Source organism: Oncorhynchus gorbuscha, linkage group LG03 (assembly GCF_021184085.1).
Source record: "Oncorhynchus gorbuscha isolate QuinsamMale2020 ecotype Even-year linkage group LG03, OgorEven_v1.0, whole genome shotgun sequence".
NCBI classification, from domain to species: domain Eukaryota; kingdom Metazoa; phylum Chordata; class Actinopteri; order Salmoniformes; family Salmonidae; genus Oncorhynchus; species Oncorhynchus gorbuscha.
The window spans coordinates 94,510,547-94,536,357 of NC_060175.1; the positions used below are offsets into that span (position 1 = coordinate 94,510,547).

General features: G+C 48.4%; 1 protein-coding gene across 4 annotated transcripts in view; it reads left to right on the forward strand.

Annotated features, from left to right (window-relative positions):
- Nucleotides 1-610: 610 nt before the first annotated feature.
- LOC124032283 (rho guanine nucleotide exchange factor 25-like) overlaps nt 611-25,811 on the forward strand; it is a 113,682-nt gene continuing 88,481 nt past the window's right edge. For all 4 annotated transcript variants that reach the window (XR_006838248.1, XM_046344552.1, XM_046344553.1 and 1 more), the window contains exon 1: nt 611-1,027. Coding sequence is in view for 3 of the 4 variants with exons in the window: in XM_046344552.1 (XP_046200508.1) it covers nt 889-1,027 (139 nt within the window). In the remaining variant the exon portion in view is untranslated. The remainder of the gene's footprint in view (nt 1,028-25,811) is intronic.

Genomic DNA, 25,811 nt, shown 5'->3' on the forward strand with positions numbered 1-25,811 from the left:
CAGCATCCAGCCATGTAGAAAGAACATAGCAAATAATACAGACAGACAGACAGACAGACAGACAGACAGACAGACAGACAGACAGACAGACAGACAGACAGACAGACAGACAGACAGACAGACAGACAGACAGACAGACAGACAGACAGACAGACAGACAGACAGACAGACAGACAGACAGACAGACAGACAGACAGACAGACAGACAGACAGACAGACAGACAGACAGACAGACAGACAGACAGACAGAGAGAGAGAGAGAGAGAGAGAGAGAGAGAGAGAGAGAGAGAGAGAGAGAGAGAGAGAGAGAGAGAGAGAGAGAGACTGGTGGAGGAGGTGAGTGAAGGAGAGAGGGAGCAGGAGAGGAGAGGGACAGAGGGATGGCAGAAAGAAGAGAAAAAGAGAGAGGAGAGAAGGGTCGCCAAGAGAAACAGAAGACAAACTTGACAGGAAGAGAGGAGAGAAGGAAAGAAGGGGAGTGAGAACAGTACCCTGGAATAGCCAGGCAGCAACTAGAGCTGTAACAGACTCCTCCCCCTCAACCCCTCCCCTCTCGCTTCATCTCTTCCTCTTTCCCCATCTCACTCTCTCTCTCTCTGTCGCTGAGGAAGTCTGCTACTCTGTCGTCTGACCAGGCAGTTAACAGAGGAGAGAGCTCAGCAACTGGAAAGAAAAAGAGAAGGAGAAAGAGAAAAATAATTATTCTCATGACTTTCTGTCTTTCAGTATGAAAGTTTGTTTCTCTAAGAGAGGTTCCTCTGATTCGGCGTTTTACCTGGACTTTCTGCTTCCTCTGTGTTGTTATCTGTGGACACTCTCTGGACATTCCTTTGTGATTTACTCGGACCGCACCGCGAGGGTCTAGTGTGTTTGTGTGTTCGCTGGGCCATGCCCGCCACTGGTGGCCGGTCATCCAGCGCCAGGGGTACATCATTAAAAGGGGGCCACCTCCACAGGGGCTGTGCCTGCCAACACTTATTCCGTAAAGTCCTGATCAAGTGTGGCTGCTGCTATGCCCGGGTCAGAGGTTAGTAGTACAATACACACACGTCTGCTGTTGTGTGTGTGTGTGTTTATATATTGTGTGTGTATGCATGTGTCTGTGTGATTCAACAACCCAACTACTACCCTTCTCATTTTCTATTTTACCTTTATTTAACTAGGCAAGTCAGTTAATAACACATTCTTATTTTCAATGATGGCCTAGGAACAGTGGGTTAACTGCCTGTTCAGGGGCAGGATGACAGATTTGTAACTTGTCAGCTCTTCTTCCCTGTAATATCACTGTCAGTTCATTTTCGTCCATCTCTGCCATATTTGCTCAGATGTCCAGCCACCACCTCCTTATCTGGTTCTCTGTTCTGCAGGGAGAGTGTACTGTGTAGTGTGTACTAATAGTTTAAGTGTGCCTATTGCTCCTCTCCTCCACACTGCCCCCAGCTGGAGCAACAGATGTGTGATTGTGTACTGTAGAGAGACAGGGACAGGGACGAGGGACAGGGACTAGAATAGTGTGTGTGTATTTGCTTGTGTACTGTAGAGAGAGGCAGGGACAGGGCCTAGAATAGTGTGTGTGTATTTGCTTGTGTACTGTAGAGAGAGGCAGGGACAGGGCATGTAGAAGTCACAGAATCTACTGGTAATATGGAGAGAAGAAAAATATTGCGTGTCAGTTTGTGTGTGTTTAGGTCCTTGAGAGAGGTATCACCCATCTGGGTGTCTGTGTTGGCTAAATAGGTGCAGCACGTGGATGGATTAAAACACCAGGGGTTGGAGCTGATTCTTCAGACTTGGCTACTCTGAAGAATTCCACCACCTCAAACAGCAAGCTATTTTAGTCAAAACAGCTACTCTCTCTCTCTGTCCCTACCCCTTTCCCTCTCTTGCTCTCATTCTCTCTCTCTCTCTTGTAAGTTTTGAGTTTTTAAGTCGATAAATGAGAATGAACGTAATCTATTGCTGGTGGAAAAAGCTGCTGGGTAGCCTTTTTACTGTTTTGATCCCACACAAAGTTACTGTAAGACTTGTTATATTCCAACATGAAGTTACTATTAGACTTGTTTTGATCCAACATGAAGTTAATATTAGACTTGTTTTGATCCAACATGAAGTTACTATTAGACTTGTTTTGATCCAACATGAAGTTACTATTAGACTTGTTTTGATCCAACATGAAGTTACTATTAGACTTGTTTTGATCCAACATGAAGTTACTATTAGACTTGTTTTGATCCAACATGAAGTTACTATTAGACTTGTTTTGATCCAACATGAAGTTACTATTAGACTTGTTTTGATCCAACATGAAGTTACTATAAGACTTGTTTTGATCCAACATGAAGTTACTATTAGACTTGTTTTGATCCAACATGAAGTTACTATAAGACTTGTTTTGATCCAACATGAAGTTAATATAGACTCGTTTTGATCCAACATGAAGTTACTGTGTGTTAATCCAATAAAACCAGATGATTTATATTTGCCAGTAATAACTAGGAAAGACCTTGATCTACTTTAATGACTGGTGCTTTTGGGAAACTAACAAAATTACATTTGGAATATCAATATGAGGCCAGATCTAGACTTACTTTACAGATTAAGTCCATGTGGTTAGCACTGGCTTAGCATCCCGTGAGTAGTTGATGCACTAGGCTACTATAGAAGTGTGCTGCTTCCATACTCGATAGCTCAGTGTAACCTGGATAAGGTTCCTTGTTCTGTTAGGGTAAGCTCTTTCAGACGGCTGACTGAAAGCTGACTACACGTGGCCAGGGTTGCTTCCGTTTGTGTTGTGCTGTTTGGAGGTAAAACAGTAGAAAATGTGGTTCTGGATGTGCCATGCGGTCCCAGTTCTCAACAATGTTGTCTCTGCATATTGCAGTATTATTCGCTTGCTTAGAATCCCCTGCTATTCTAGAATCCTGTCTAGAATCCCTTGCTATTATAGAATCCTGTCTAGAATCCCCTACTATTCTAGAATCCTGTCTAGAATCCCTTGCTATTATAGAATCCTGTCTAGAATCCCCTACTATTCTAGAATCCTGTCTAGAATTCCCTACTATTCTAGAATCCTGTCTAGAATCCCCTGCTATTCTAGAATCCTGTCTAGAATCCCCTGCTATTCTAGAATCCTGTCTAGAATCCCCTGCTATTCTAGAATCCTGTCTAGAATCCCCAGCTATTCTAGAATCCTGTCTAGAGCCACATGCTGTTCTAGAATCCTGTCTAGAATCCCATGCTGGTCTCACTCATTCTGTAATGGTGAGTAACCCTGGTAGACTTGTCAGATAAACGAGAGGATGGTAGAGGAGATGGTCACAGAGATCCGTCTCACATCATCATAAGGGTCTGCGTCCCAAATGGCACCGTATTCCCATAGGGCTCTGGTCAATAGTAGTGCACTTTACAGGGAAAAGGCTACTATTTGTGATTAAATGTCACCTTAATGTCACACATGACCGAGAGGAGTAGGCTAAGGAGACTGGCTGAGATATTCATGACCTAGAGGAGCAGGCTAAGGAGACTGGCTGAGATATTCATGACCTAGAGGAGTAGGCTAAGGAGACTGGCTGAGATATTCATGACCTAGAGGAGTAGGCTAAGGAGACTGGCTGAGATATTCATGACCTAGAGGAGTAGGCTAAGGAGACTGGCTGAGATATTCATGACCTAGAGGAGTAGGCTAAGGAGACTGGCTGAGATATTCATGACCTAGAGGAGTAGGCTAAGGAGACTGGCTGAGATATTCATGACCTAGAGGAGTAGGCTAAGGAGACTGGCTGAGATATTCATGACCTAGAGGAGTAGGCTAAGGAGACTGGCTGAGATATTCATGACCTAGAGGAGTAGGCTAAGGAGACTGGCTGAGATATTCATGACCTAGAGGAGTAGGCTAAGGAGACTGGCTGAGATATTCATGACCTAGAGGAGTAGGCTAACGAGACTGGCTGAGATATTCGTCAGTAATGTATGCCAATAGAACGAAAGCTTCCTGTCCTCCCTCCCTTCCCCGTCTCTTGCTCCGCTCCATCCCCTCCATCAAGGGTGGTGACTGCAATGCAGTCGTTGCAGAATACAAACAGTCAAATCAATGGAGCAATCTGGACCTCAATAAACCTCCAAGCAGCCACCAAGTCAAGACAAACAACTCCAATCTTTCTAATCAATGCTTAGCTATGGATGAACAAAATCAATGGGTTCCTTAGTACAACTTGATGATATGTGAATGTGTGGTGTGTGTGTGAGACACCCGGGAGGCTAATGACATGCATAAACATGAGCTTTTACTGTTGAACGTTTAGTGTTTGGCAGTGACCGGGAGCTGGTGGTGGATACTACTCAGCATGAGAGGACGAGCCCACTGTGGGGGTAAAAAAATGGACAGAGAGAGAGGAAGAGCCCACTGTGGGGGTCAAAGAGATGGACACAGAGAGAGGAGGAGCCCACTGTGGGGGTAAAAGAGATGGACAGAGAGAGAGGAGGAGCCCACTGTGGGGGTCAAAGAGATGGACACAGAGAGAGGAGGAGCCCACTGTGGGGGTGAAAGAGATGGACACAGAGAGAGAGGAGGAGCCACTGTGGGGGTGAAAGAGATGGACAGAGAGAGAGGAGCCCACTGTGGGGGTGAAAGAGATGGATAGAGAGAGAGGAGGAGCCCACTGTGGGGGTTAAAGAGATGGACAGAGAGAGAGAGGAGGAGCCCACTGTGGGGGTGAAAGAGATGGACAGAGAGAGGAGGAGCAGGTGTCGTAAGTCATAGAGTTATTGAGCAGCTGTAGCTCTGCTCCCTGCTTCTCCTAGCCTCTCCCTGAACCAAAGATAGCCTCCTCCTCCCTAACCCAACCCTTAAAAGACTCCTCCTCCCTACCCCAACCGCTAAAAGCCTCCTCCTCTCGACCCCAACCCCTAAAAACCTCCTACCCTACCCTACCCCTACCCCAACCCCTAGAACCGCCTACCCTACTCCAACCCCTAAAAGCCTCCTACCCTACCCCAACCCCTAAAACCTCCTACCCTACTCCAACCTTTAAAAACCCCCTATCCTACCACAACCCCTAAAACATCACACCCTACCCAACCCCTAAAAGACTCCTACCCTACCCCAACCCCTAAAAAAAGCACCCTACCCTACCCTACCCCAACCCCTAAAACCTCCTACCCTACTCCAACCTCTAAAAACCCCCTATCCTACCACAACCCCTAAAACATCACACCCTACCCAACCCCTAAAAGACTCCTACCCTACCCCAACCCCTAAAAAAGCACCCTACCCTACCCTAACCCAACCCCTAAAACATCCTACCCTACCCCAATGCCTAAAAGACTCCTACCCTACCCCAACCCCTAAAACCTCCTACCCTACTCCAACCCCTAAAGCCTCCTACCCTACCCCAACCCATAAAGCCTTCTACCCTACCCCAACCCCTAAAGTCTCCTACCCTACCCCAACCCCTAAAGCCTCCTACACTACTCCAACCTCTAAAAACCTCATACCCAACCCCTAGAACGTCCTACCTAACCCAAACCCTAAAGCCTCCTACCCTACCCTACCCCAACCCCTAAAAACCTCCTACATACCCAACCCCTAAAACCTCCTACCCTACCGCAACCCCTAAAAGCCTCCAACCCCACCCTACCCCAACCCCGAAAACCTCCTACCCTACTCCAACCTCTAAAAATCTCATACCCTTCCCCTACCCCAACACCTAAAACCTCCTACCTACCCCAACCCCTAAAATTCTCCTACACTACCCCAAACCCTAAAACCCCTAAAACCATTTTAATAGAAAATGATTAAAGGCATGAAAAATAATGAAAGTGTTTGGCTGTTAGTTTGAGTCATATTTCATAATCTGACAGGAAGCATCCAACCTGGTGATGTTTTTAGTATTTGGTCAGAACTGCGCAGGCCTGTAGCATTGTTGAAGTGTTTTGTTGTTTGGTGCCAGGCTAGCTCATCTTGGCCTCTGAGAAGACAGGGGTCGTAAGTCATAGAGTTATTGAGCAGCTGTAGCTCTGATCCCTGCTTCTCCTAGCCTCTCCCTGAACCAACGACAGCCTCCTCCTCCCTAACCCAACCCTTAAAAGCATCCTCCTCCCTACCCCAACCGCTAAAAGCCTCCTCCTCCCTACCCCAACCCCTAAAACCGCCTACCCTACTCCAACCTCTAAAAACCTCCTACCCTACCCCAACCCCTAAAAAACCCTACCTTACCTTACCCCAACCCCTAAAACATCATACACTACCCAACCCCTAAAAGCCTCCTACTCTACCCCAACCCCTAAAAACCCCCTACCCTACCCTACCACAACCCATAAAACATCATACCCTACCCCAACCGCTAAAAGCCTCCTCCTCCCTACCCCAACCCCTAAAACCGCCTACCCTACCCCAACCCCTAAAAAAACCCTACCTTACCTTACCCCAACCCCTAAAACATCATACACTACCCAACCCCTAAAAGCCTCCTACTCTACCCCAACCCCTAAAAACCCCCTACCCTACCCTACCACAACCCATAAAACATCATACCCTACCCCAACCCCTAAAAGCCTCCTACCCTACCTCAACCCCTAAAAACCCCTACCCTACCCTACCCCAACCCCTAAAACATCATACCCTACCCCAACCCCTAAAAGCCTCCTACCCTACCCTACCCTACCCCAACCCCTAAAACCTCCTACCCTACTCCAACCTCTAAAAACCCCTACCCTACCCCAACCCCTAAAACATCCTACCCTAACCCAACCCCTAAAAGCCTCCTACCCTACCCTACCCTACCCCAACCCCTAAAACCTCCTACCCTACTCCAACCTCTAAAAACCTCATACCCTACCCCTACCCCAACCCCTAAAACCTCCTACCTACCCCAAACCCTAAAAGCCTCCTACCCTACCCCAACCCCCTAAAATTCTCCTACACTACCCCAACCCCTAAAACCATTTTAATATAAAATGATTAAAGGCATGAAAAATAATGAAAGTGTTTGGCTGTTAGTTTGAGTCATATTTCATAATCTGACAGGAAGCATCCAACCTGGTGATGTTTTTAGTATTTGGTCAGAACTGCGCAGGCCTGTAGCATTGTTGAAGTGTTTTGTTGTTTGGTGCCAGGCTAGCTCATCTTGGCCTCTGAGAAGACGGGGGTCGTAAGTCATAGAGTTATTGAGCAGCTGTAGCTCTGCTCCCTGCTTCTCCTAGCCTCTCCCTGAACCAACGACAGCCTCCTCCTCCCTAACCCTTCCCTTAAAAGCCTCCTCCTCCCTACCCCAACCCATAAAAACCTCCACCTAACTACCCCAACCGCTAAAAGCCTCCTCCTACCTACCCCAACCCCTAAAAGCCTCCTACCCTACCCTACCCTACCCTACCCCAACCCCTAAAAACCTCCTACATACCCAACCCCTAAAACCTCCTACCCTACCCCAACCCCTAAAATCTCCTACCCTACCCCAACCCGTAAAACCTCCTGCCCTACCCCAACCCCTAAAAGCCTTCTACCCTACCCCAACCCCTAAAAGCCTCCTACCCTACCCCAACCCCTAAAAACCTCCTACCCTACCCCAACCCCTAAAAGCCTCCTACCCTACCCCAACCCCTAAAACCTCCTACCCTACCCCAACCCCTAAAACCTCCTTCCCAGTCCAATCTCTAAAAACCTCATACCCTACCCTACCCTACCCCAACACCTAAAAACCTCCTACCTATCCCCAACCCCTAAAAGCCTACTACCCTACCCCAACCACTAAAGAATCCCTACCCTACCCTACCTCAACCCCTAAAACCTCCTACCCTACCCCAACCCCTAAAAGCCTCTTACCCTACCCTAACCCAACCCCTAAAACCTCCTACCCTACTCCAACCTCTAAAAACCTCATACCCTACCCCTACCCCAACCCCTAAAACCTCCTACCTACCCCAACCCCTAAAAGCCTCCTACCCTACCCCAACCCCTAAAATTCTCCTACACTACCCCAACCCCTAAAACCATTTTAATATAAAATGATTAAAGGCATGAAAAATCATGAAAGTGTTTGGCTGTTAGTTTGAGTCATATTTCATAATCTGACAGGAAGCATCCAACCTGGTGATGTTTTTAGTATTTGGTCAGAACTGCGCAGGCCTGTAGCATTGTTGAAGTGTTTTGTTGTTTGGTGCCAGGCTAGCTCATCTTGGCCTCTGAGAAGACGGGGGTCGTAAGTCATAGAGTTATTGAGCAGCTGTAGCTCTGCTCCCTGCTTCTCCTAGCCTCTCCCTGAACCAACGACAGCCTCCTCCTCCCTAACCCTTCCCTTAAAAGCCTCCTCCTCCCTACCCCAACCCATAAAAACCTCCACCTAACTACCCCAACCGCTAAAAGCCTCCTCCTACCTATCCTAACCCATAAAAGCCTCCTACCCTACCCTACCCCACCCCAACCCCTAAAAACCTCCTACATACCCAACCCCTAAAACCTCCTACCCTACCACAACCCCTAAAACCTCCTACCCTACCCCAACCCGTAAAACCTCCTACCCTACCCCAACCCCTAAAAGCCTACTACCCTACCCCAACCACTAAAAAACCCCTACCCTACCCTACCTCAACCCCTAAAACCTCCTACCCTACCCCAACCCCTAAAACCTCCTGCCCTACCACAACCCCTAAAAGCCTTCTACCCTACCCCAACCCCTAAAAGCCTCCTACCCTACCCCAACCCCTAAAAGCCTCCCACCCTACCCCAACCCCTAAAACCCCTACCCTACCCCAACCCCTAAAACCTCCTTCCCAGTCCAATCTCTAAAAACCTCATACCCTACCCTACCCATACCCTACCCCAACCCCTAAAAACCTCCTACCTATCCCCAACCCCTAAAAGCCTACTACCCTACCCCAACCACTAAAAACCCCTACCCTACCCTACCTCAACCCCTAAAACCTCATACCCTACCCCAAACCCCTAAAAGCCTACTACCGTACCCCAACCACTAAAAACCCCCTACCCTACCTCAACCCCTAAAACTTCCTACCCTACCCAAACCCCTAAAAGCCTACTACCCTACCTCAACCACTCAAAAACCCCTACCCTACCCTACCCCAACCCCTAAAACCTCCTACCTACCCCAACCCCTAAAACCTCCTACCCTACCCCAACCCCTAAAAACCTCCTACCTACCCCAACCCCTAAAAGCCTCCTACCCTACCCCAACCCCTAAAACCTCCTACCCTACCCCAACCCCTAAAAACCTCCTACCTACCCCAACCCCTAAAAGCCTTCTACCCTACCCCAACCCCTAAAACCTCCTACCCTACCCCAACCCCTAAAAGCCTCCTACCCCACCCTACCCAACCCCTAAAACCTCCTACCCAGTCCACTCCTACCTACCCCAACCCCTAAAAACCTCCTACCTACCCCCAACCCATAACATCCTCATACCCTACCCCAACCCCTAAAACCTCCTAACCTAACCTAACCCCAACCCCTAAAACTCCTACCCTACCCTACCCCAACCCCTAAAAACCTCCTACCTACCCCAACCCCTAAAACCTCCTACCCCACCCCAACCCCTAAAACCTCCTACCCTACCCTACCCCAACCCCTAAAACTCATGCCCTACCCTACCCTACCCCAACCCCTAAAACCTCCTACCTTACCCCAACCCCAATCCCTAAAACCTCCTGCCCTACTTTACTTTCGCCCAAGAAATAAAAGGACTACCATGCACAACTGTGTGTATGTCTGTGTCTGTCTGTGTGTTTGTGTGTGTGTATGTCTGTGTCTTTGTGTGTGTGTGTGTGTGTGTGTGTGTGTGTGTGTGTGTGTGTGTGTGTGTGTGTGTGTGTGTGTGTGTGTGTGTGTGTGTGTGTGTGTGTGTGTGTGTGTGTGTGTGTGTGTGTGTGTGTGTGTGTGTGTGTGTGTGTGTGTGTGTGTGTGAGGTATATGGAGTAGAGGTATATGGAGTAGGGGAGGAGAGGTATATGGAGTAGTGGAGGAGAGGTATATGGAGTAGGGGAGGAGAGGTATATGGAGTAGGGGAGGAGAGGTATATGGAGTAGTGGATGAGAGGTATATGGAGTAGGGGAGGAGAGGTATATGGAGTAGGGGAGGAGAGGTATATGGAGTAGGGGAGGAGAGGTATATGGAGTAGGGGAGGAGAGGTATATGGAGTGTGGGAGTAATCAGTCTAGAGAGGCAGGCACTGCTGTCAGCAGCAGAATAGAAAAATTATAGAGAACTATGCTTCTCCTTTCATTTTCTATCGATGCCTTCCTCTTCATCTGAGTGGCTCCTCTTCATCTGAGCGGCTGCTTTGGTTGATGTGTTTACCACAACGTCCCACCTCGCCCGCTCCCTCATCGGCCCCCAAGCTTTCACCTGCATCTGTTTTCTCTGAGCTTTTCCCCAGCAACAAGGAGAGAGTGAGGGAGGAACAGACTGAGCTGAGATGATGCCTGGGAGGCATAATGAAGGACTATCAGAGGGAATCAGCACAGCGCTCCCACAGAGGGGTATACGAGTCCCCTGCAGCATTGCCCTACACACACAGAGAGAGAGATATAGAGAGAGAAAGAGAGGGAGGCGGGGGGCGGATGGACGGATGGAGACTGCCTAGGAACAATAACTAGAGTAAAAATAATCACCAGGGTGTCACCCTCAACAGCCCATCCATCTGCTCTGTGTACACAGTAGCACACTGATCCAGCCACTGTTACATACTGGCTCTCTACACACATATATATTGGCTCTCTACTCTACTATATACTGGCCCTCTACACAACTATATACTGGCTCTCTACACACATGTATATTGGCTCTCTACTCTACTATATACTGGCCCTCTACACAACTATATACTGGCTCTCTACACACATGTATATTGGCTCTCTACTCTACTATATACTGGCCCTCTATACAACTATATACTGACTCTCTACACACATGTATATTGGCTCTCTACTCTACTATATACTGGCCTTCTACACAACTATATACTGGCTCTCTACACACATATATATTGGCTCTCTACTCTACTATATACTGGCCCTCTACACAACTATATACTGTCTCTCTACACACATGTATATTGGCTCTCTACTCTACTATATACTGGCCTTCTACACACATATATACTGGCCCTCTACACAACTATATACTGGCCCTCTACACACATGTATATTGGCTCTCTACTCTACTATATACTGGCCTTCTACACAACTATATACTGGCTCTCTACACACATGTATATTGGCTCTCTACTCTACTATATACTGGCCTTCTACACAACTATATACTGGCTCTCTACACACATATATATTGGCTCTCTACTCTACTATATACTGGCCCTCTACACAACTATATACTGTCTCTCTATACACATGTATATTGGCTCTCTACTCTACTATATACTGGCCTTCTACACACATATATACTGGCCCTCTACACAACTATATACTGGCTCTCTACACAACTATATACATGTACTTGCTCTCTACACAACTATATACTGGCTCTCTACTCTACTATATACTGGCCCTCTACACTACTATATACTGTCTCTCTACACAACTATATACTGTCTCTCTACACTACTCTATACTGTCTGTCTACACTACTACATACTGGCTCTCTGCACTACTATATACTGGTCCTCTACACTACTACACACTGGCTCTTCTATATACTGGCTCTTCTATATACTGGCTCTCTACACTACTATTTACTGGCTCTCTACACAACTATACTCTGGTTCTCTACACTACTATATACTGGCTCTTCTATATACTGGCTCTCTATATACTGGCTCTCTACACTACTTACTATATACTGGCTCTCTACACTACTATTTACTGGCTCTCTACACAACTATACTCTGGTTCTCTACACTACTATATACTGGCTCTTCTATATACTGGCTCTTCTATATACTGGCTCTCTACACTACTATTTACTGGCTCTCTACACAACTATACTCTGGTTCTCTACACTACTATATACTGGCTCTTCTATATACTGGCTCTTCTATATACTGGCTCTCTATATACTGGCTCTCTACACTACTATATGCTGGCCCTCTACACTACTATATACTGGTCCTCTACACTACTACATACTGGCTCTTCTATATACTGGCTCTCTATATACTGACCCTCTACACTACTATATACTGGCTCTTCTATATACTGGCTCTCTATATACTGGCCCTCTACACTACTATATACTGGTCCTCTACACTACTACATACTGGCTCTTCTATATACTGGCTCTCTATATACTGGCCCTCTACACTACTATATACTGGCTCTTCTATATACTGGCTCTCTACACTACTATATCTTGGCTCTCTACACTACTATATACTGGCTCTCTACACTACTATATCCTGGCTCTCTACACTACTATATACTGGCTCTTCTATATACTGGCTCTCTATATACTGGCTCTCTACACTTCTATATGCTGGCTCTCTACACTACTATATACTGGCTCTTCTATATACTGGCTCTCTATATACTGGCTCTCTACACTACTATATCCTGGCTCTCTACACTACTATATACTGGCTCTCTACACTACTATATACTGGCTCTCTACACTACTATATACTGGTTCTCTACACTACTATATACTGGCTCTCTACACTACTATATACTGGCTCTCTACACAACTTTATACTGGCTCTCTACACTACTATATACTTGCTTTCTACACTACTACACTGAACAGAAATATTAAAGCAACATGAAAACATGTCTAAGATTTAACTAAGGTGCAGTTCATATAAGGAATTCAGTCAATTGAAATATACTGAACCAAAATATAAGTGCAACATGTAAAGTGTTGGTCCCATGTTTCATGAGCTGAAATAAAAGATCCCAGAAATGTTCTATTCACACAAAAAGCTTATTTCTCTTAAATTTTGTGCACAAATTTGTTTGTGAGCATTTCTCATTTGCCAAGATAATCCATCCACCTGACAAGTGTGTCATATCAAGAAGCTGATTAAACAGCATGATCCTTACAGAGGAGCACCTTGCGCTGGGGACAATAAAAGGCCACTCTAAAATGTGCAGTTGTGTCACTCAACACAATGCCACAGACCTCTCAAGTTTTGAGGGAGCGTGCTGACTGCAGGAATGTCCCCCGGAGCTGTTACCAGCCGACCTCACAACCAAAGACCGCATGTAACCACTGCAGCCCAGGACCTCAACATCCGGTTTCTTCACCTGCGGGATCGTCTTAGACCAGCAACACGGACAGCTGGTGAAACTGTGGGTTTGCATAACCGAGGAACTTCTGCACAAACTGTCGGAAACCGTCTCAGGCTCGTCGTCCTCACCAGGATCTTGACCTGATTGCAGTTTGGCATCGAAACCGACTTCTGTGGGCAAATGCTCACCTTGGATGGCCACTGGCACGCTGGAGGAGGATGCTCTTCACGGATGAATCCTGGTTTCAACTGTACCAGGCAGATGGTAACATGAGACAAACACCTTACAGGTTCAGCCTAGATACTGGCTTTATGATAATACTGTTTGCATTGGTTCTAATGTCTCAGTGGGATTATTTTGTTCAGCCTAGATACTGGCTTTATGATAATACTGTTTGCATTGGTTCTAATGTCTCAGTGGGATTATTTTGTTCAGCCTAGATACTGGCTTTATGATAATACTGTTTGCATTGGTTCTAATGTCTCAGTGGGATTATTTTGTTCAGCCTAGATACTGGCTTTATGATAATACTGTTTGCATTGGTTCTAATGTCTCAGTGGGATTATTTTGTTCAGCCTAGATACTGGCTTTATGATAATACTGTTTGCATTGGTTCTAATGTCTCAGTAGGATTAAAGATGGTTCCTGTTACACTGGGGTTGTTGGTTTGATTGCATGGGATTTAAACCATCTGTCACAGTCAATGTTGACCATTCGATAAGTAGCTTTCGATAAAAGATTTGGCTGCTAAATGGCCATTTATTCATTGACACAACTAAGCATCATTCTACACTACAGAACCACCTGGGAGACATGCAGCTGTGCATTAACCTAGACTGCAGACATTCTAGGAATACACTGAGCGAGAGACCAGATGTGTAGTACAGTAGATCAAAGTCTGTGTAGACAGCAGTGGAGGCTTCTCTCTCTCAGCCCCTGGCCCTCTCTCTCTCCCCCTGCCACCAACCTCCTCTCTCTCTGCCCCTGGCCCTCTCTCATTGCCCCTGGCCCTCTCTCACTGCCCCTGGCCCTCTCTCACTGCCCCTGGCCCTCTCTCTCAGCCCCTGGCCCTCTCTCTCTCTTCCCCTGGCCCTCTCTCTCTGCCCCTAGCCCTCTCTCTCTCTTCCCCTGGCCCTCTCTCTCTGCCCCTGGCCCTCTCTCTCTCTTCCCCTGGCCTTCTCTCTCTCTTCCCCTGGCCCTCTCTCTCTCTGCCCCTGGCCCTCTCTCACTGCCCCTGGCCCTCTCTCTCTCCCCCTGCCACCAACCTCCTCTCTCTGCCCCTGGCCCTCTCTCACTGCCCCTGGCCCTCTCTCTCTCTTCCCCTGGCCCTCTCTCTCTGCCCCTGGCCCTCTCTCACTGCCCCTGGCCCTCTCTCTCTCTCCCCCTGCCACCAACCTCCTCTCTCTCTGCCCCTGGCCCTCTCTCACTGCCCCTGGCCCTCTCTCACTGCCCCTGGCCCTCTCTCTCTGCCCCTGGCCCTCTCTCACTGCCCCTGGCCCTCTCTCTCTCTTCCCCTGGCCCTCTCTCTCTCTGCCCCTGGCCCTCTCTCACTGTCCCTGGCCCTCTCTCTCTCCCCCTGCCACCAACCTCCTCTCTCTCTGCCCCTGGCCCTCTCTCACTGCCCCTGGCCCTCTCTCTCAGCCCCTGGCCCTCACTCTCTCCCCCTGGCCCTCTCTCTCTCCCCCTGGCCCTCACTCTCTTCCCCTGTCCCTCTCTCTCTGCCCCTGGCCCCCTCTCTCTCCCCCTGGCCCTCTCTTCCCCTGGCCCTCTCTCTCTCCCCCTGCCACCAACCTCCTCTCTCTCTGCCCCTGGCCCTCTCTCACTGCCCCTGGCCCTCTCTCTCAGCCCCTGGCCCTCACTCTCTTCCCCTGGCCCTCTCTCTCTGCCCCTGGCCCTCTCTCACTGCCCCTGGCCCTCTCTCTCTGCCCTGGCCCTCTCTCACTGCCCCTGGCCCTCTCTCTCTTCCCCTGGCCCTCTCTCTCTTCCCCTGGCCCTCTCTGTCTTCCCCTGGCCCCCTCCCTCTTCCCCTGGCCCTCTTTCTCTGCCCCTGGCCCTCTCTCTCCTTCCCTGGCCCTCACTCTCTTCATCTGACCCTCTCTCCCTTCCCCTGGCCCTCTCTCTCTTCCCCTGGCCCTCTCTCTCTGCCCCTGGCCCTCTCTCTCTTCCCCTGGCCCTCTATCTCTGCCCCTGGCCCTCTCTCTCTGCCCCTGGCCCTCACTCTCTTGCCCTGGCCCCCTCTCTCTGCCCCTGGCCCTCTCTCTCTCTTCCCCTGCCCGTTCTGTCAGCCCCTGGCCCGCACTCTCTTCCCCTGGCCCTCTCTCTCTTCCCCTGGCCCCCTCTCTCTTCCCCTGGCCCTCTCTCTCTGCCCCTGGCCCTCTCTCTCTGCCCCTGGCCCTCTCTCTCTGCCCCTGGCCCTCTCTCTCAGCCCCTGGCCCTCTCTCTCTTCCCCTGGCCCTCTCTCTCTGCCCCTGGCCCTCTCTCTCTGCCCCTGGCCCTCTCTCTCTCTTCCCCTGCCCGTTCTGTCAGCCCCTGGCCCTCACTCTCTTCCCCTGGCCCTCTCTCTCTGCCCCTGGCCCTCTCTCTCTTCCCCTGACCCTCTCTCTCTTCCCCTGGCCCTCTCTCTCTTCCCCTGGCCCTCTCTCTCTGCCCCTGGCCCTCTCTCTCAGCCCCTGGCCCTCTCTCTCTTCCCCTGGCCCTCTCTCTCTGCCCCTGGCCCTCTCTCTCTGCCCCTGGCCCTCTCTCTCTCTTCCCCTGCCCGTTCTGTCAGCCCCTGGCCCTCACTCTCTTCCCCTGGCCCTCTCTCTCTGCCCCTGGCCCTCTCTCTCTTCCCCTGACCCTCTCTCTCTTCCCCTGGCCCTCTCTCTCTTCCCCTGGCCCTCTCTCTCTGCCCCTGGCCCTCTCTCTCTGCCCCTGGCCCTCTCTTTCTCTTCCCCTGCCCGTTCTGTCAGCCCCTGGCGCTCACTCTCTTCCCCTGGCCCTCTCTCTCTTCCCCTGGCCCTCACTCTCTTCCCCTGGCCCTCTCTCTCTGCCCCTGGCCCTCTCTCTCTTCCCCTGGCCCTCTCTCTCTTCCCCTGGCCCTCTCTCTCTGCCCCTGGCCCTCTCTCTCTGCCCCTGGCCCTCTCTCTCTCTTCCCCTGCCCGTTCTGTCAGCCCCTGACCCTCACTATCTTCCCCTGGCCCTCTCTCTCTTCCCATGGCCCTCACTCTCTTCCCCTGGCCCTCTCTCTCTCTTCCCCTGGCCCTGTCTCTCTGCCCCTGGCCCTCTATCTCTGCCCCTGGCCCTCTCTCTCTGCCCATGGCCCTCTCTCACTGCCCCTGGCCCTCTCTCTCTGCCCCTGGCCCTCTCTCTCTATGCCCCTGGCCCTCTCTCACTGCCCCTGGCCCTCTCTCTCTTCCCCTGGCCCTCTCTCTCTGCCCCTGGCCCTCTCTCTCTGCCCCTGGCCCTCTCTCTCTTCCCCTGGCCCTCTCTCTCTCTTCCCCTGCCCGTTCTCTCTCTCTCTCTCTCTCTCTCTCTCTCTCTCTCTCTCTCTCTCTCTCTCTCTCTCTCTCTCTCTCTCTCTCTCTCTCTCTCTCTCTCTCTCTCTCTCTCTCTCTCTCTCTCCCAGCTGTGTTTGGAAACGCCCTGAACAGAAGATAGAGGGAACTAATTAGTAAACACAAAAGTTCATTCCATACCTTGTTTAGAAAGAATCTCCAGGAGAGGGAGAGATGGAGATTAAGTTAGAGAGCAGGGAGACAGAGAAAGTATGAGAGACCAATAGAGATCTGAGGAAAAATAATTCTAGAAATTCCATGCACCTCCACATTGAGCTTATCTGTCTTCCTCCTTCAGCATCATGCTGCCAGCAATAATGAGATGAGCACGTACAGTACATGCCTGACTGGCACACTATGTGTTTACTTCACAACTACATCCTGGTATGTTGTTCTCTCTAAGAGCACTGAAATGGTGTATCATCATGACATCATCATCATCATGACTTGTTGGTCTCATTTGTCCATTGTGATTATTATATACAGTACCAGTCAAACATCTGGACACATCTACTCATTCCAGGGTTTTTCTTTATTTGTACTATTTTCTACGTTGTAGACTTATAGTGAAGAAATTAAAATGATGAAATAGCACATTTGGAATCATGTAGTAACCAAAAGAGTCTAAATATATTTGATATTTGAGATTCTTCAAAGTAGACACAATTTGCCTTGATGACAGCTTTGCACACTCTTGGCATTCTCTCGACTAGCTTCATAATGTAGTGCCCTGGAATGCATTTCAATTAACAGGTTAGTTGTACCTTGTTAAAAGTTCATTTGTGGAATTTCTTTCCTTCTTCTGCGTTTGAGCCAATCAGTTGTGTTGTGACAAGGTAGAGGTGGCATACAGAAGACAGCCCTATTTGGTGAAATACCAAGTCCATATTATGGCAAGAACAGGTCGAATAAGGAAAGAGAAACGACAGTCCATCATTACTTTAAGACAAGAAGGTCAGTCAATCCCGGAAAATGTCTTCAAGTGCAGTTGCAAAAACCATCAAGCGCTATGATGAAACTGGCTCTCATGAGGACCACCACAGGAAAGGAAGACCCTGAGTTACCTCTGCTGCAAAGGACAAGTTAATTAGAGTTAACTGCACCTCAGATTGCAGTCCAAATAAATGCTTCACAGAGTTCAAGTAACAGACACACCTCAACATCAACTGTTCAGAGGAGACTGTGTAAATCAGGCCTTCATGGTTGAATTAATGAAAAGAAACCATTACTAAAGGACACCAATAAGAAAACGAGACTTGCTTGGGCCAAGTAATACGAGCAATGGACATTAGACCGGTGGAAATCTGACCTTTGGTCTGATGAGTCCAAATTTGAACATTTGAAAAAACAGATAAAGAAAAACACTTGTTTTTGTTTTGCTACAGAGTAGAAACACATCCCATAAACAAGTGTTAGTTCCAGATAATCGTGTAATGTATATAATTAACAATCAATAATAATTAATAATTAATAATAATATATAATTAATAATCTATAATTGTCTAAGTCAGGTATTCCCAAACTAGAGAGCAATGCCGTCGGGGGTATGCCAAATAAAAATTCACATTAAAAAAATGTACATTTATATTATGGATGTGTCACTGCAACCTTAAAGCTCCTCAATGATGTCACCATTGTCCTTGATTTAAAGCAAGGTTGTGCTGCTATTTTTATTGACTTAGCCAAAGCTTTTGATACGGTAGACCAATCCATTCTTGTGGGCTGGCTAAGGAGTATTGGTGTCTCTGAATTGTCTTTGGCCTGGTTTGATAACTACCTCTCTCAAAGAGTGCGGTGCATAAAGTCAGAAAATCTGCTGTCTCATTCACTGCCTGTCACCAAGGGAGTACCCCAAGGCTCAATCCTAGGCCCCACACTCTTATCAATTTACATCAACAACATAGCTCAGGCAGAAGGAAGCTCTCTCATGCATTTACAGTGGCTTGCAAAATTATTCACCCCCTCTTGACATTTTTCCTATTTTGTTGCCTTACAACCTGGAATTAAAATATATTTTTTGGGGGTTGTGTATCATTTGAAATGCACAACATGGCTACCATTTTTAAGATGCAAAATATTTTTTTGTGTGTGAAACAAACAAGATATGACAAAAAAACAGAGTCAATACTTTGTAGAGCCTTTCGCAGCAATTACAACTGCAAGTCTCTTGGGGTTTGTCTATAAGCTTGGCACCGCGAGCCACTGGGATCTTTGCCCATTCTTCAAGGCAAAACTGCTCCAGCTACTTCAAGTTGGATGGGTTCCGCTGGTGTACAGCAATATTTAAGTCATACCACGGATTTTGGTCTGGGATTTGTGTAGGCCATTCCAAGACATTTAAATGTTTCCCTTAAACCACTCGAGTGTTGCTTTAGCAGTATGCTTAGGGTCATTGTCCTGCTGGAGGGTGAACCTGCTGCCACTACCATGCGTCACTGTGTGGATGGTGTTCTCGGGGTGATGAGAGGTGTTGGGTTTGCGCCAGACATAGCGTTTTCCTTGATGGCACAAAAGCTCCATTTTAGTCTCCTCTGACCAGACTACCTTCTTCCATATGTTTGGGGAGTCTCCCATATGCCTTTTGGCGAACACCAAATGTGTTTGCTTCTTTTTTTATTTAACAATATCTTTTTCTGACCACTCTTCTGTAAAGCCCAGCTCTGTGGATTGTACGGCTTAAACTGGTCCTATGGACAGATACTCCAATCTTTGCTGTGGAGCCTAGCAGCTCCTTCAATGTTATCTTCGGTCTCTTTGTTGCCTCTCTGATTAATGCCCTCCTTGCCTGGTCCGTGAGTTTTGGGCAGCCCACTCTTGGCAGGTTTGTTGTGGTGCCATATTCTTTTCATTTTTTAATAATGGATTTAACGGTGCTCCTTGGGTTGTTCAAAGTTTCTGATATTTTTTTATAACCCAACCCTGATCTGTACTTCTCCACAACTTTGTCCTTGACCTGTTTGAAGAGCTCCTTGGTCTTCATGGTGCCGCTTGCTTAGTGGTGTTGTAGACTCTGGGGTCTTTCAGAACAGGTGTGTGTATATATACTGAGATCATGTGACAGATCATGTGACACTTAGATTGCACACAGGTGGACTTTATTTAACTAATGATGTGACTTCTGAAGGTAATTGGCAGCAGCAGATCTTATTAAGGGGCTTCATAGCAAAGGGGGTGAATATATATGCACGCACCAGTTTTTTAAAACTTTTTTTTTTCAAATGTTTTGAAACAAGTCATTTTTTTTCATTTCACTTCATCAATTTGGACTATTTTGTTTTTGTACATTACATGAAATCCAAATAAAAATCCATTTACATTTCCAGTTGTAATGCCACAAAATAGGAAAAACACTAAAGGAATACTTTTGCAAGGCACTGTATATGCAGATGATACAGTCTTATACTCAGTTGGCCCTTCCCCAGATGTTGTGTTAAATGCTCTACAACAAAGCTGTCTTAGTGTCCAACAAGCTTTCTCTACCCTTAATCTTGTTCTGAACACCTCCAAAACAAAGGTTATGTGGTTTGGTTAGAAGAATGCCCCTCTTCCCACAGGTGTTATTACTACCTCTGAGGGTTTAGAGCTTGAGGTAGTCACCTCATACAGTTACTTGGAAGTATGGCTAGACGGTACACTGTCCTTCTCTCAGCACATATCAAAGCTGCAGGCTAAAGTTAAATCTAGACTTGGTTTCCTCTATCGTAATCGCTCCTCTTTCACCCCAGCTGCCAAACGAACCCTGATTCAGATGACCATCCTACCCATACTAGATTACGGAGACATCATTTATAGAGTGGCAGGTAAGGGTGCTCGAGAGCGGCTAGATGTTCTTTACCATTTGGCCATCAGATTTGCCACCAATGCTCCTTATAGGACACATCACTGCACTCTATACTCCTCTGTAAACTGGTCATCTCTGTATACCTGTTGCAAGACCCACTTATTAATGCTTATTTATAAAACCCTCTTAGGCCTCAATTCCAGCTAGCGACTGTAACGAGCTGCAATAAACACTCAAAATGTTTTATCTCAATCTCTTCATTCAAAGACTAAATCATGGGCACTCTTGCTGACAGTTGTGACTGCATTGTGTGATGCATTGTTGTCTCTACCTTCTTGCACATTGTGCTGTTGACTTTGCCCAATAATGTGTGTTCCATGTTTAGTGCTGCTACCATGTTGTTTTGCTACCATGCTGTGTTGTCATCAACAACTTGCTATGTTGTTGTCTTAGGTCTCTCTTTATGTAGTATTGTCTCTCTTGTTTTGATGTTTGTTTTGTCCTATATTTATTTATATATATATTTATATAGGACAACTTTCTAGTAGTAAGACATGTATAAAAGCAACAGATACCATTAATAAGAAGTGGCTAGAAGCGTCTTATATGGTGAGTTACCGAGTGGCTAGGACAGGCAAGTCCCATACTATTGTGGAGGACTTCATTCTTCCTGCTGCCGTGCATATGGCTGGGACAATGCTGGGGGAAAAGGTCAAAAGACTATACAGACAATGTCTTCATCAAACAACCCTGTTTCACGACGCATCAGTGACATTGTCATGTTTGTCATTTATTGTCATGTCTTGTCCCTGTGCTCCCCATGCTATTCGTTTCCCTCTGCTGGTCTTGTTTGGTTCTATCCCTCTCTCTCCCCCTCCTCCTTTCACTCTCTCGCTCTCTCTTCTCTCTGTCGTTCCGTTCCTGCTCCCAGCTGTTCCTATTCCCCTAATCATCATTTAGCCTTCCCACACCTGTTCCCGATCCTTTCCCCTGATTAGACTCCCTATTTATTCCTTTGTGATCCGTTCCTGTTCCATCGGTTCCTTGTTTTGTATTCCATGCTGTGATTGCGTTTCGCCCTGTCCTGTCGTGTTTTTTGCCGTGATTGTGTATCACCCTGTCCTGTCGTGTTTTGTGCCTTCTTCAGACGCTGCGTGTGAGCAGGTGTCTCAGTTGACTACGGCCCGCGCCTACCCGAAGCGACCTGCAGTCTGTGGCCGCTTCTCCAGTTGTTTTCCCCTCTACTAATCTAGAGGATTTCAGTTATTCGGTTTTGAACATTAATAAACTCTGTTTCTGTTAAGTCGCGTTTGGGTCCTCCTTCACCTGCATGACAGAAGGAACCGATCTTAGAATGGACCCAGCGACTTCAGACGCTCGTTACACTGCCGTCGAGTTCCAAGGAGCCATGCTCGGCAGACACGAGCAGGAATTGTCTGCTGCTCGCCATGCCGTGGAGAACCTGGCCGCTCAGGTTTCCGACCTCTCTGGACAGTTCCAGAGTCTACGTCTCGTGCCACCTGTTACTCCCTGGCCTGCCGAGCCTCCAGAACCCAGGGTTAATAACCCACCTTGCTACTCCGGGCAGCCCACTGAGTGCCGCTCCTTTCTCACGCAGTGTGAGATTGTGTTCTCTCTCCAACCCCACACATACTCTAGAGAGAGAGCTCGGGTTGCTTACGTCATTTCACTCCTTACTGGCCGGGCTCGAGAATGGGGCACAGCTATCTGGGAGGCAAGGGCTGATTGCTCTAACAGATTCCAGAACTTTAAAGAGGAGATGATTCGGGTTTTTGACCGTTCAGTTTTTGGTGAGGAGGCTTCTAGGGCCCTGGCTTCCTTATGCCAAGGTGAACGGTCCATAACGGATTATTCCATTGAGTTTCGCACTCTTGCTGCCTCTAGTGAGTGGAACGAGCCGGCGCTGCTCGCTCGTTTTCTGGAGGGACTCCACGCAGCGGTTAAGGATGAGATTCTCTCCCGGGAGGTTCCTTCAGATGTGGACTCTTTGATTGCTCTCGCCATCCGCATAGAACGACGGGTAGATCTTCGTCACCGGGCTCGTGGAAGAGAGCTCGCATCAACGGTGTTTCCCTGCTCCGCATCGCAACCATCTCCCTCCTCTGGCTTTGAGACTGAGCCCATGCAGCTGGGAGGGATTCGCATCTCGAATAAGGAGAGGGAACAGAGGATCACCAACCGCCTGTGCCTCTATTGCGGAGTTGCTGGACATTTTGTTATTTCATGTCCAGTAAGAGGCCAGAGCCCATCAGTAAGCGGAGGGCTACTGGTGAGCGCTACTACTCAGGTCCCTTCATCTAGATCTTGTACTACTATGTCGGTCCATCTACGCTGGACCGGTTCGGGTGCTACATGCAGTGCTTTGATTGACTCTGGGGCTGAGGGTTGTTTCATGGACGAAGCATGGGCTCGGAAACATAACATTCCTTTCAGACCGTTAGACAGGCCTACGCCCATGTTTGCCTTAGATGGTAGTCATCTTCCCAGTATCAAATTTGAGACACTACCTTTAACTCTCACAGTATCTGGTAACCACAGTGAGACTATGTCTTTTTTGATTTTCCGTTCACCGTTTACACCTGTTGTTTTGGGTCACCCCTGGCTTGTATGTCATAATCCTTCTATTAATTGGTCTAGTAATTCTATCCTATCCTGGAACGTTTCTTGTCATGTGAAGTGTTTAATGTCTGCCATCCCTCCCATTTCTTCTGTCCCTACTTCTCAGGAGGAACCTGGCGATTTGACAGGAGTGCCGGAGGAATATCATGATCTGCGCACGGTCTTCAGTCGGTCCCGAGCCAACTCCCTTCCTCCTCACCGGTCGTATGATTGTAGTATTGATCTCCTTCCGGGGACCACTCCTCCTCGAGGTAGACTATACTCTCTGTCGGCTCCCGAACGTAAGGCTCTCGAGGATTATTTGTCTGTGTCTCTTGACGCCGGTACCATAGTGCCTTCTTCCTCTCCGGCCGGGGCGGGGTTCTTTTTTGTTAAGAAGAAGGACGGTACTCTGCGCCCCTGCGTGGATTATCGAGGGCTGAATGACATAACGGTTAAGAATCGTTATCCGCTTCCCCTTATGTCATCAGCCTTCGAGATTCTGCAGGGAGCCAGGTGCTTTACTAAGTTGGACCTTCGTAACGCTTACCATCTCGTGCGCATCAGAGAGGGGGACGAGTGGAAAACGGCGTTTAATACTCCGTTAGGGCATTTTGAGTACCGGGTTCTGCCGTTCGGTCTCGCCAATGCGCCAGCTGTTTTTCAGGCATTAGTTAATGATGTTCTGAGAGACATGCTGAACATTTTTGTTTTTGTCTATCTTGACGATATCCTGATTTTTTCTCCGTCACTCGAGATTCATGTTCAGCACGTTCGACGTGTTCTACAGCGCCTTTTAGAGAATTGTCTCTACGTAAAGGCTGAGAAGTGCTCTTTTCATGTCTCCTCCGTTACTTTTCTCGGTTCCGTTATTTCCGCTGAAGGCATTCAGATGGATTCCGCTAAGGTCCAAGCTGTCAGTGATTGGCCCGTTCCAAGGTCACGTGTCGAGTTGCAGCGCTTTTTAGGTTTCGCTAATTTCTATCGGCGTTTCATTCGTAATTTCGGTCAAGTTGCTGCCCCTCTCACAGCTCTTACTTCTGTCAAGACGTGTTTTAAGTGGTCCGGTTCCGCCCAGGGAGCTTTTGATCTTCTAAAAGAACGTTTTACGTCCGCTCCTATCCTCGTTACTCCTGACGTCACTAGACAATTCATTGTCGAGGTTGACGCTTCAGAGGTAGGCGTGGGAGCCATTCTATCCCAGCGCTTCCAGTCTGACGATAAGGTTCATCCTTGCGCTTATTTTTCTCATCGCCTGTCGCCATCTGAGCGCAACTATGATGTGGGTAACCGTGAACTGCTCGCCATCCGCTTAGCCCTAGGCGAATGGCGACAGTGGTTGGAGGGGGCGACCGTTCCTTTTGTCGTTTGGACAGACCATAAGAACCTTGAGTACATCCGTTCTGCCAAACGACTTAATGCCCGTCAAGCTCGTTGGGCGTTGTTTTTCGCTCGTTTCGAGTTTGTGATTTCTTACCGTCCGGGTAGCAAGAACACCAAGCCTGATGCCTTATCCCGTCTGTTTAGTTCTTCTGTGGCTTCTACTGATCCCGAGGGGATTCTTCCTTATGGGCGTGTTGTCGGGTTAACAGTCTGGGGAATTGAAAGACAGGTTAAGCAAGCACTCACGCACACTGCGTCGCCGCGCGCTTGTCCTAGTAACCTCCTTTTCGTTCCTGTTTCCACTCGTCTGGCTGTTCTTCAGTGGGCTCACTCTGCCAAGTTAGCGGGTCATCCCGGTGTTCGAGGCACTCTTGCGTCTATTCGCCAGCGCTTTTGGTGGCCGACTCAGGAGCGTGACACGCGCCGTTTCGTGGCTGCCTGTTCGGACTGCGCGCAGACTAAGTCGGGTAACTCTCCTCCTGCCGGTCGTCTCAGACCGCTCCCCATTCCTTCTCGACCATGGTCTCACATTGCCTTAGACTTCATTACCGGTCTGCCTTTGTCTGCGGGGAAGACTGTGATTCTGACGGTTGTCGATAGGTTCTCTAAGGCGGCACATTTCATTCCCCTCGCTAAACTTCCTTCCGCTAAGGAGACGGCACAAATCATTATTGAGAATGTATTCAGAATTCATGGCCTCCCGTTAGACGCCGTTTCAGACAGAGGTCCGCAATTCACGTCACAGTTTTGGAGGGAGTTCTGTCGTTTGATTGGTGCGTCCGTCAGTCTCTCTTCCGGGTTTCATCCCCAGTCTAACGGTCAAGCAGAGAGGGCCAATCAGACGATTGGTCGCATACTACGCAGCCTTTCTTTCAGGAACCCTGCGTCTTGGGCAGAACAGCTCCCCTGGGCAGAATACGCTCACAATTCGCTTCCTTCGTCTGCTACCGGGTTATCTCCGTTTCAGAGTAGTCTGGGTTACCAGCCTCCTCTGTTCTCATCCCAGCTTGCCGAGTCCAGCGTTCCCTCCGCTCAAGCGTTTGTCCAACGTTGTGAGCGCACCTGGAGGAGGGTGAGGTCTGCACTTTGCCGTTACAGGGCACAGACGGTGAGAGCCGCCAATAAACGCAGGATTAAGAGTCCAAGGTATTGTTGCGGCCAGAGAGTGTGGCTTTCCACTCGCAACCTTCCTCTTACGACAGCTTCTCGTAAGTTGACTCCGCGGTTCATTGGTCCGTTCCGTGTCTCCCAGGTCGTCAATCCTGTCGCTGTGCGACTGCTTCTTCCGCGACATCTTCGTCGCGTCC